The sequence below is a fragment of the Ascaphus truei genome, chromosome 7 (assembly GCF_040206685.1).
Source record: "Ascaphus truei isolate aAscTru1 chromosome 7, aAscTru1.hap1, whole genome shotgun sequence".
Lineage (NCBI taxonomy): Eukaryota > Metazoa > Chordata > Amphibia > Anura > Ascaphidae > Ascaphus > Ascaphus truei.
In genome coordinates this window covers 39,714,794-39,726,879 of record NC_134489.1, presented here as the reverse complement: position 1 = coordinate 39,726,879, position 12,086 = coordinate 39,714,794, and the positions used below count along the sequence as shown (strand labels likewise).

The 12,086-nt window shown below is 47.8% G+C and overlaps 1 protein-coding gene across 1 annotated transcript; it reads left to right on the top strand.

The window, feature by feature from the left end:
- On the top strand, nucleotides 1-10,886 carry CCT3 (chaperonin containing TCP1 subunit 3). The gene is made up of 14 exons (XM_075607837.1): nucleotides 1-157; nucleotides 1,577-1,638; nucleotides 1,852-1,902; nucleotides 2,166-2,228; nucleotides 4,501-4,597; nucleotides 4,790-4,907; nucleotides 5,326-5,512; nucleotides 6,271-6,420; nucleotides 7,043-7,175; nucleotides 7,893-7,974; nucleotides 8,095-8,275; nucleotides 9,219-9,464; nucleotides 9,757-9,888; nucleotides 10,550-10,886. Exons 1-14 carry the CDS (start codon nucleotides 130-132, stop codon nucleotides 10,646-10,648), a joined length of 1,629 nt encoding a protein of 542 aa, XP_075463952.1. The 5' UTR covers nucleotides 1-129; the 3' UTR covers nucleotides 10,649-10,886.
- Nucleotides 10,887-12,086: the final 1,200 nt, after the last annotated feature.

Genomic DNA, 12,086 nt, shown 5'->3' with positions numbered 1-12,086 from the left:
TTGTTTGAGCTTAGACAGCGCCTGTGATTGGTTGAAGGGTGTTGGGTTAGTGTGCGCTAACATCGCGCTCTGTTCTTTCTCCAGAAGCTTCTCTCTGCGCCGGCTCCCCCACTACCACCCGCCGCCAAGATGATGGGCCGCCCGGTTCTCGTGCTGAGTGAGTATCCGGGGCCACTGGGAGAAATCACTGGGGGTGTGGGAGGCCTGCGGGCCCCGTGTAACCCGCCCTGTCATACAGTGCGACCCGGGCCTGCTCCCCGGCGGCAGCACACGTTACTCAGCATCTGCCTGACAGCCACAGCTCGTCTCCCTGACACCGCCCTTCTGGACATCGCGTCCTCCTTGACCCCTCCTTTTGGATGAGGGAGAGAGGTCTCCTTGACCCGATCCCTCCTTTTGGGTGAGGGGGGGCCTCCTCGAACCCCCCCGTTTTTGGATGATGGGAGAGGGAGGGGTCCTTCTTGACCCCACCCCCCGTCTTTTGATGATGGGGGCGGGGTCCTCCTTGACCCCCCCCCGTCTTTGGATGATGGGGGAGGGGTCCTCCTTGACCCCCCCGTCTTTGGATGATGGGGGGGGGGGTCCGATCCTCCTTGACCCCCCCCCCGTCTTTGGATGATGGAGTGGGTCCTCCTTGACACCCCCCCCGTCTTTGGATAATGGGGGGATGGGTCCTCCTTGACACCCCCCCGTCTTTGGATAATGGGGGGATGGGTCCTCCTTGACACCCCCCCGTCTTTGGATAATGGGGGGGATGGGTCCTCCTTGACACCCCCCCCCGTCTTTGGATAATGGAGGGGATGGGTCCTCCTTGACACCCCCCCCCCCGTCTTTGGATAATGGGGGGGATGGGTCCTCCTTGACACCCCCTCCCCCGTCTTTGGTTAATGGGGGGGAGACGTCCTCGTTGACCCCCCCGTCTTTGGATGATGGGGGGGGCCCTCCTTGACCCCCCCCCCCGTCTTTGGATGATGGGGGGGGGAGGGGTCCTCCTTGATACCCCCCCCCCCGTCTTTGGGTGATGGGGGGGTCCTCCTTGACACCCACCCCCCCATCTTTGGATGTAATGGGAGCAGGCTGGATGATGGGGGGTCCTCATAACCCCCCACCCCCCTGAGAAAGAGAGGGGTGCCTTGTCCCCCCCATCCCTCTGGAAGAAGAGGGGGTGTCTTCTTGATCCCCTCCCCCTTTGGAGGAAGAGTTGGTGGTGTCTACCCCACTTTATCTTCTTGTACTTGGTCACTAATAATTAGATTGTAGCCTTTCCAGATCAGAGTCTGCTGCAGAATTCTTTGTAAAGCAAATACATGTTTATTTGAATACAAGCTGCTGTGACTGTTTGTGCCGTGTCCCCAAAACCATGAGAAGCCAATGGGATTGCACACTAACAAGTTACAAGTCATAGGGGATAAAATGTATTCAACAAAGAGGTCTGTCCCCAAAGCTTTTGTTTCTAACTGTCCCTTGTCCGAAACACCACATGCTGCAAAAGCTGAAATGCATTCAGTTGGTTTCTCGTGTCATGGCACTGTCAGACGTGATTGTTTACACGCTTTTTGTATGTTCGTGTTTTTAGGTCAGAATATGAAACGTGAGTCTGGAAGGAAGGTCCAGAAAGGAAACATTAATGCTGCAAAGGTACAGACTGCTTAATCCCGCTAATCCCATACCTAACCGGGCGCCGCCTTCATCAGGCTTGTAGACAGCCCCCCGGCGTGCGCGCGGCTAGCACCCCTACATACACACCCTTAGTCATTTTGTCATGGTGTGAAAGCTGTTTGTTGTGATGATTAACAGATGTGTTGAACAAAGAAACCTTATGTTTGTATTTGTTACTTTTTCATTCTTTAGACCATTGCAGACATCATTCGAACATGTTTGGGACCAAGAGCGATGATGAAGGTACTGTACCTGTTTCTCTGTTCATAAATACTGCCTCTGGTGTGTTACATGAATTAATTGGGCGCCTGTTAACTCACGCAGTATTCTCTGGTTTGCCTTGGGCACAGTATCATATTGCACAGTAATGCATTGTGTTGCTCTGATATGAATGGGATTGGCACAGTGTGATCGGTGCATGCAGCAGTGTGTGATCAGCTGCATAGGAAGGTATGTTTCAAAGCGCATCCAATCTAAAGCTACAATCCTCCTTTCTGTCTCCTCAGATGCTTCTAGACCCAATGGGGGGAATCGTAATGACCAACGATGGGAATGCAATTCTTAGAGAGGTTTGTACTTCTAACCAAATGTAACCACAATCAGCCGGCACAGCATTGGGGCACATAGGCCACAAGCTATGTGCACTGTTAACAATTTGTAGTATGTGGGAATGAACCCCAAGTATCCGGTGCTCCCAATATCCACAACAGGACTGGTATTAGTGGTGTGTAAACAGTCTCTGGTACATGTATAAAGAAAAATGAACAGCTACTGGGCAGGCTTGAAGATCCTGTGTGGAGGAGAACAACAGCCAGGCTCTGACAGATAACGATATAAAGTGCAACCTGGGTGGGGGGCTAGTACACAGGGGAAATCCGAGACAAGAAAAGAGGCAACCAAAAGGCTACCCCTCTCGTGTACTCACACTGGAAAAGCCTGCTGCCCTTACCCGACCCGGTCTCTTCAATGCCTGTGCCTGGCTGGTCTCGTCTCCTCGGGTGTCGCGCTGGCGTGTGACGTCATCCCCGAGGGCCGGCAGCTATGCTGCGGATGGTAGTGAAGGACGCCCTGGGTCTCAGCAATCTTGAATCTCTTTAGGCGGGCGTAATGTATAATTTCTATGTGCTCATCAGGAGGGGAATCATGAAGGTCAGCTCCCAGCTCTGCTTTGTAGCTTGCGTGTTCCACACCGGTAGTCGCAGTAACGTGAAATATAGTTGGTGGGTGGTCACAGCAACAGGAACTCAGCCGGATACATGAATAAATAAAAACAGCTTTATTGCACTGTAGTGCTGCGCATCACAAAACGGAGAACACCTCTGACGCGTTTCGTTCCGTACAGGAACTTTATCAAAGAGTACAAAGATCTCTCACACTGAAGTGTTATATACACAGTCCCTTGTCCTGATAGGTCAATATATAATTGCAAACAGATGATAACAATTAGCAATCAATACTTGTCATTACTGGGAGGGCTATGTAAACACTGCAGTGTATGAAATAGAACAAACATCAATACCAAATGGTAACATGTAAACATTACAAATTTAAACATATAATTTAAAATCAAGATCTGTGAATAGCAGCATCTGTGATATCAGATAGTATCATCCTTGAAACATTATTATGAAAACACAAGGATAGAACATATATATGGGGATATAGTCCAATGGACAAATGTCAAGAAGAATTAATGAAGCATATTAAACCTAATTCGTAGGTAGATTTATAATGACTAGTGTGCATAGAGCAACAATTGATACATATAGATAATATATATCATAATTCATACCTTGATATATAATGAGTATTGTGCATAGAACTATAATTCATGCATATAGATAATACAAATTAATTATACAATGAATTATAGTTCTATGCACAATACTCATTATATATTATATATATATATATCAAGGTATCAATTATTATATTGATGTTTGTTCTATTTCATACACTGCAGTGTTTACATAGCCCTCCCAGTAATGACAAGTATTGATTGCTAATTGTTATCATCTGTTTGCAATTATATATTGACCTATCAGGACAAGGGACTGTGTATATAACACTTCAGTGTGAGAGATCTTTGTACTCTTTGATAAAGTTCCTGTACGGAACGAAACGCGTCAGAGGTGTTCTCCGTTTTGTGATGCGCAGCACTACAGTGCAATAAAGCTGTTTTTATTTATTCATGTATCCGGCTGAGTTCCTGTTGCTGTGACCACCCACCAACTATATTTCACGTTACTGCACTGTTAACAAGGTGAGAGGCTTTCATTTACAGCAAAGGGTGGCCAACTCCAGTCCTCAAGGGCCACCAACAGGTCAGGTATTGGGGATATCCCTGTTTCAGTCTTTGACTGAGCCAGTGATTGAGCCACCTGCGCTGCAGCAGGGATAGCCTGAAAACCTGACCTGCGGTGGCCCTTGAGGTCTGGAATTGGCCACCCCCGGTTTAGAATAACTGTTTTCCCAAGAATAGATTGCCCATTTCTGTTAAATTAGATTAACTCCTTCGCTGCTGGCGGGGCACTTACATATTTTGGGCAGGTGTTCAGAATCGGCCCAATTCTCCTGCTCTTGAAGTGGTAATGTGCCTGCCTCAGAATTGCAGCTGGAATGATATGGCTACAGCCGTGTGATTTATACACGAGCTGCTCTGGCGGTGTGTAAGGCATTGCCAAATGACCGGGTACATGGAATTGGCTGACATGCGTTCACAAAATGCGTCATTTTAACTTGTGCTTTGCGGAACTTGCGAGCCACTTAAATGCCGGCACGTTAATGAATGATTATGAAGCCCCTATGACATTCCATCTTGTCGCGTAACTCCCACCCCAGATCCAAGTACAGCACCCTGCAGCCAAATCCATGATTGAAATCAGCCGTACACAGGATGAGGAAGTTGGAGATGGGACCACGTCTGTCATCATTCTTGGTGAGTGTCAGAAGTATGTTTGTGGTTGGACAACAGTGGTTAAAATAGTGACACCTTTTATTAAACGCTGGTAATGCAGCGGGCTGTAATCAATTGACTTCTGGATTGCTGGCTGCATAAACCTTTTCCATTCCTGATTGGGGGGGAAATGAAGTTGGGCTGAATTCCTAAAGTCTGTTTCTCTAATCCCAGCTGGGGAAATGATGGCGGTTGCGGAGCAGTTTTTGGAGCAGCAAATGCATCCAACTGTGATCATCAGCGCCTATCGCAAGGCCCTGGACGATATGATCAATTCTCTGAAGGAAATCAGGTAGGATTATTAGTTTGTTACATCATGCTCAACCCAGGAGGACACGGCAGGCACAGAGAGCTCTTCTGTGGGCATAAACATGAAGTATTTGGCCACTGAATTCCCGTAGCAGACAAGTTGTTAGGTGTCATCCTCCTGTGCTGCAGCTTTATCGTTATTTATAATAATGCTGGCTTTAGCCTGCAAACTGGCATTCACAGGCAGCTGTTTTGTCCATCTCGGTGCGGCTTGTGTTGTCGAGATAAAATATTTATTAGAGAGTTTCCCTGTGTATGAGAAGTGTGCGGTTCTGATTTCTCCTAGGTTAGCTGTGAAGGACTCAAATATGAATGTTCCACGAGTCCAATCGGTCAATGATGGTTATGGCAAGCTGGGCTTTCTGACCCGGTGCTCACGTGCTCCTTTGCTTTCCCCGCAGCACTCCCGTTGATGTAAGTGACCGCGCGATGATGCTGAAGATCATTAACAGCGCTATAAACACCAAGGCAATCAGCCTCTGGGCAGACCTGGCCTGCAACATCTCTCTCGACGCGGTGAAAACCGTGGAATTAGAGGAAAACGGCAGGAAGGAGATAGACATCAAGAAATACGCCAAAGTAGAAAAGGTGAATTTTGCGCTCAAATGCAATGTAAATAAACCAGCAGCTACCTGTATCATCTTGGTGTCTGCTATGTACAGTATCAAGATCAGGGGTGAGCAATTCCCAGTCCTTAAGGGCCACATACAGGTCAGGATGTCCCTGCTTCAGCGCAGGCGGTGTTATTCAACTGAGCCACCTGTGCTGAAGCAGGGATATCCTTAACCTAACCTGGTGGCGGCCCTCGGACTGAAGTTGGCCACACCTGGTCTAGAAGGTCCTGGAAAAAGATAGTACTCTAGTGGTCTTGGCAAAAAAATGTTTTTGTTTTTAGCGAAAAGTACAAGGATCATCGTTTCGGATTTGTCCACACTCGGACCGAAACGCTGATCCTTGTATTTTTGCACGAAAACATTTTTTTTTGCCTAGACCACCGGAGTGCTGTCTCCTTTTCCCCCAGGAGTTGCTATACCCCAACTCACTGGGGCTTTCTGAGCACTGTGGCAGCACTAATTGTGAGTGCACCTTCCTCCCCTTTACCAGTTTCTAGAAGGAACATGCTGCATTATTTCTCTAGTGTAACTCCTCCTGTGCAAGACAATACTGTAGGCAATTGCTTTGCAGGTACAATTAAAGCTATCTGTACATGCACATTTTTTAGATTAGAAATGTATTTATGGTAACGAGGGGCAGGTTAGGATTATCGATACTGCACAATGTACCAGCTCTTATTTGTAGACGTGTAATATGCTGTACATGTTCCTCACTCTCTTGTTGCTCTTCAGATTCCCGGAGGAATAATCGAAGACTCGTGTGTCCTGCGTGGCGTGATGGTAAATAAAGATGTCACTCACCCAAGGATGCGCCGGCACATCAAGAACCCACGTATCATCCTTCTGGACTGCTCCCTGGAGTACAAGAAAGGAGAGAGCCAGGTATGCTGAACCCAGGAGTTTCTATATAAGGGTTAATGGGCCTGGGGGGTCAGGGGGTATTGTGCAGAGGTGTGTGGGCGCTTACCTGGGGCCCTGTGATGTGCCTCCTGGAGGCCCACTAAAACGGAGTCCTGCTGGATCACTATGGCCGGTTAACAGAAGGGCCTGGCAGAGGCTGCAGAAGGAAGGGTTGGGGTATCCCCTTCCAAATGGGCGTCGGACAGAAAAGGGGAGAGCCCATGGTACCCCAGAAGGGGGGCTCGGGTGCAGACAAACACTAATGTTGCCGTCAGGGTGCTGGGCCCCGGACTGCAGTCCTGGCTGTCCCCCCGTCCCCCCCCCTGGTTGGCGGCCCTGTGCATATGATGTGGATGTGAGACTTTTTTTTACTTTTTGAGCCCAGCATGTGCAATACTCCACAATGTAGTGTGAGGTTAATTTCATGAGCACATCATGCTGTGCATAATGTCTGCAGTTGTAGCCCTGCCTTGGGCTGGAAATGCCCACACCGTATTACATCTGTTGGGTTGTCCTCCTAAATGCGTGTTGTATCGACTTGTTCTGAAGAACTTCCTGAATGGTAAGCACTAGAATCCAATAAAAGTGACGTCTTTGCACACAGACGGAGATTGAAATAACGCGGGAGGAGGACTTTGCCCGCATCCTCCAGATGGAGGAGGAATACATCCAGCAGATCTGTGAAGACATCATCCGACTCAAACCAGATATCATTATCACAGAGAAGGGAATCTCCGGTAAGCTTGCGAGGCTGTTCTGCGGTGGGGGGACTTATTACATTTCGATCAGCATTGTGCAAAAGCTCTTTGTATGTGCTCAGTAGGCGTTTAACCCTCTCTATCACTGGGCCCAGGAATGTCTCTAAATACCTCTCGGGCAGAGAAGGAGTCATGATTCTCCAGTTTTCATGTAATTGTTCTCATGTTAGATCACCTGTTTGTAGAATTTTTATCTCCCTTCAGTTTATCCCTCCTTCACTACACAAAGTAACACCAAATGTACTTTGGGATGCTAGGAATATCAGGTTGTGCAATGCTTTGTAGGCTGTGGTACCATTTTATGACGTAAGGTTTTCTTGTTTACTTCTAGCAGCCATCCGTGAGTTTGTACAAACAATAAATAGTCGAGCCTAATGATGCAGAAATAATTTTGCGTCTACATTAGGCTGCGGACATGGTGCAGCAGCCCGCGCGGAGGCTGAGGGAAAAGCGGGTGCTTTCCCCTGGCCATACCAGACGGGCCGTGGGAGGCATTCCTAGTGACGTCTGTCGCGTTGAAATCAGTTTAACTGATTTCTCATGCAACGCACGCCCCCTTTCGCGCGCATGCACGTCACAAGGAAGCGATCACTGCCTTAAGGCAGTCTGTTCGCTCAGCGGTCTGCCATACCATGTCCGAGGCCTTAGACTAACATTGGGCTCTAATTCTGTGGTTTAACTTGCATTGTTTTTCAGATCTGGCTCAGCATTACCTTGTGAAGGCCAATATCACTGCCATCCGCAGGGTCCGCAAGACTGACAACAACAGGATTGCCAGGTAAAGGGCAATGGTGGAAGCTTCACGCACATGCCATGTGGCGTGTGTATCCTGTTAATCCTTTCGCTTGCCAGACTGTGTGTCTGCTGTGTCTCATCCCTCTGACCCTTTTTGCCGCAGGGCCTGTGGTGCCCGTATCGCCAGCCGCACTGACGAGCTGCGGGAGGAGGACGTTGGGACCGGTGCAGGGCTTTTTGAAATCAAGAAGATAGGAGATGAGTATTTCACCTACATCACGGAGTGCAAGGACCCGAAAGCCTGCACCATCGTTCTTCGTGGGGCCAGCAAGGAGATCCTGGCTGTAAGTGCTGCTGACTTGTATACCCGCATCGATTTAACCGTTCCATTCCAGGGGGGCCTGGAACACATTGCTGAGTGTCTTTAAAGCTGGCAGCCATGCACGTTTGAAACAAACTTATTTTTTACACCCGGCATTGAAGCAGTGGGTCTCATTGGCTGGATCCCATTAATTTCAGCTCCTTTGACCCCTTGCTTCTGGAGATATTTACCTCCATGGAGGATGCCGGTAGCCGCTCTGTTATCATGGAGAATGTAATGGCGGCTTTTCAAAGCTCCTGCGCACTGCGGGCCTATAGAAAGCTGCGACATCATTGGGTTCGGCTTCCTATTGGCTCGTGTGACGGGGGAGCGTTTGATAACTTTGAAGTCTGACTATCTCAGCCGGAGCAGCTGCCGGCACAGACTACAGAGGTAAGTATCTCCAGAAGCGGGGTTCATAGGAGCTGCAATCAATGGGGTTCAGCTCCAGAGACCCCCTGCTACAATCCAGGGCAAAAACATATTAAGAGGCTGCTTGGATCGCTCCATTAAGGGGAAGCTCAATATAATGGAAATATTTGTAATGATTTCATGTAATCAACTTCCTTTAACATTCAATCGCCCTTAAAGTAAAACATTGAATCAATCCCTTACGTTTAACAGATTTTATTAACTTGTTGCTGCTAAAGTTCACTTTGGTCATAAAGCTGGTAGAGGCTGATACAGAAAGGGAATGAAATAATGCCTGGGATACAGAGCAGGGGATTCTAAATATGGAATATCGGAGGGTCTGAAGTCTTCCAGCAGATGGGAGAATGGCCAACGCTAGGTGTGCAAAGGAGTTCCCATCTGTCATCAGATTCTATGTATAATGGTTTTCTGTCTGTATTTGAGACCCCAGCGCTCCGCCGGTGCTGCCAGGGTCTAGAGCAGGCCCGATAACGATCCTCTCCTTTTTTTTGTAGGAGGTGGAGCGTAACCTGCAAGACGCCATGCAGGTGTGCCGTAACGTGCTGATCGACCCTTACCTGGTGCCCGGGGGAGGAGCGGCCGAGATGAGCGTGGCTCACGTTCTAACCGAAAAGTCAAAGGTCATGACCGGGGTGGAGCAGTGGCCATACCGTGCCGTGTCCCAGGCACTCGAGGTCATTCCAAGGACGCTCATTCAAAACTGTGGAGCCAGCACCATCCGTGTATTGACATCTCTGAGAGTAAGACTAAGCTTTACTGTGTGTCGCTGCTCGTGTCCTGGGCGGGTGGGCGGGCCGTCCTTCAATAACGGGGAGAAACTGAATCGTTAGACGCAGTCAAGTTTTCTTTTTGTCAGAAATTCCTATGATGGGCATTAAATCATACAGGCCCCATTGCTGTTACACAAGAAACTGCTATTCTAGCAATGGTTAAAGGCAATACAAAGCGGATATTTCTAAAGCGGTTCTACATGCGGACGGATCTTTGGGGCACGAGAGGGCTTTTTGGCAAACCGTTTTGTTTTTCTTGCAGGCAAAGCACACTCAGGAGGGCAGCCAGACCTGGGGTGTTAATGGCGAGACTGGAACGTTGGCGGACATGAAGGATTTGGGCATTTGGGAGCCTCTAGCTGTCAAATTACAGATTTACAAAACTGCAGTGGAGGTAAGATATACGAGGTGGAAATTGCCATTACCGGGCAAGTTAGGGGTGGGCAACTTCATTCCTCAAAGGCCACCAACAGGTCAGATTTTCAGGCTATCCCTGTTTCGGCAACGGTGGCTCACTCTTCAACTGCACCACTTGTGCTGAAGCAAAGATCCTGAAAACCTGACCTGTTGGTGGCCCTTGAGGGCTGGAGTTGGCCGCCCCTGAGTTGATTAAATCCAGGATTCCTCAAAATGTATGAAGTTTCCCGGAAAAACTAAATATAGATGGTGGTCTTATTATACAGACTGGGAACAAGAAACGGCTGCTTTAGAATGTCACAGCAGACAGAATAATATCAGCAACATTCAAATTCCTCAGTCACCTGTTTGTTTGGTTCTTCAGTTACTTTCCATTCACAATATGCCATGTAAACACTATTAAAACAAAAATGGAAATCCATGTACATCAATTAGCAGTAGTTACACACCTGACATGAGATTTGTGTGAGAATGAGCAGATAACAGGACGTATTGAAGGTACTAAGACATTCAGGCCTTTTGGGTACTGTTGGCAGGGATTGAGATGTTAGCTAGATTGGCCGGCAGTATAAGGGGTGGTTCTGCCAAGGGTTTTAAATGATCTGCACTTTGTAACGCTGGTGATTTTCCTCTCGCAGACGGCAATCCTGCTGCTTCGTATAGATGACATTGTCTCTGGGCACAAGAGAAAGGGAGAAGACCAAGGCAGAGGAGCCCCAGACGCACCCCAGGAGTGAGCTGGCAGAGAGAGCCCCCAGGACGTGCACAGCGACCCGGAACCAAACGGAGCACTGAACAGCCACAAAATGTGCAGTTTGGGGTTTCCCCTCTGTCTCCATACTGTAATCTGGAAGGGAAATGTTTTGTATTTATTGTCCGATTTGGGGAGCACTGCCTTGTACTCGTATAACCAGTTCCATGTAATGCACCCTGTCCGCTATATACTCCCAACAATAAAATGGCATTTGGAGTTTGGTGGCGTGTGTATGAAATATTTATTACAGGCTCATACAGAACATGTTCCTATTGCTTTGGTGTTGATAACCTTCTTTTTTTTTTTTTAAGGGGAAAATGTCATCTTGGGCCCTCAATCCTCCTAAAACGTGTGTGTGCTGACAAAGTGGGCTTCCATAGCACATCAAGTATCCTGGATCCTTCAGGGTTCTGAAGAAGGTCGCTCTGGGCCTGAAACGTCGGGTATGCTTGGTGTGCTATGGAATAAAGAGCGCCACTTTTTCATTTTTCACAACCGTAGTCAGTGCGGGTATCTAGTGTGTATTGTGTACACTCGCAGCCCTTCCTGCAACTACCAGTCTACCTGGCACGGCTACTCGCCCTTTAGGTGTGTGTGTGTGTCTCATTCTGTGACTCCCTCTTGGTCTGCTTTTTAAACAACACCTGTAACGAAGGGCAAAGTCCCCAAAGTAGAGATTAGTCTGTTAGTGGAAAGACATAAAGTAGCTGGGAATGGTTTGCGTGCAATATAATTTGTGTTTTTTTGCATTTTATCCTAGATGTGACCCTGTCCCACACGGATTCTGTGTTACATGTGTGCGCTTTCAGAAATGTGCCTACAAGGGAGTTAACCCCTTGTCAGTGGGGCCAGCAAGGAATTGAAGGGGTTAAATAAGTGATCATGTTACGGTGTTCGCTTGGGGTGTGTGATTTCCCCTCTGGTATATAGGTTTAATTTTCTGGACCCTATAAGATGGTGGCGGTGATCCTATATGTCATGTCGATATAGTGGCAGTAGTAAATGAACGTGGAGTAAAATAAATAATTGGCGTAACATAAACGAAGCATGAGAAAGGTGAAAGGGTTGGAAGCTGCGCAGAGACGAGTACTTATTTTGTGGGTATATTTGAGAGGGTGGTGACGGAAGCGTACTGTACTAAAAAATTAATTACATGGCTTTTAACGTTAGTAAATAAACTTTTTATGAGTAGTATTTTATGAAAGGTGGGTTTTCTGTGCAAGATACGGTTAACCTCTTCAGGGGCATGCAAAGTACTGCTGCAAACTGCAGAGCAGCGTTAAATGAATGAGGAAGGAAGAATATATATGGATAGTGATGTCATATTTAGCAAGTAATCCACCTTTATGCTGTGTTGGGTCACGTGCTCAGCCAGTGCAAGGCTTGCCCTCCCCTTTAAGGCCCTTCGTGTGACTTCCCCT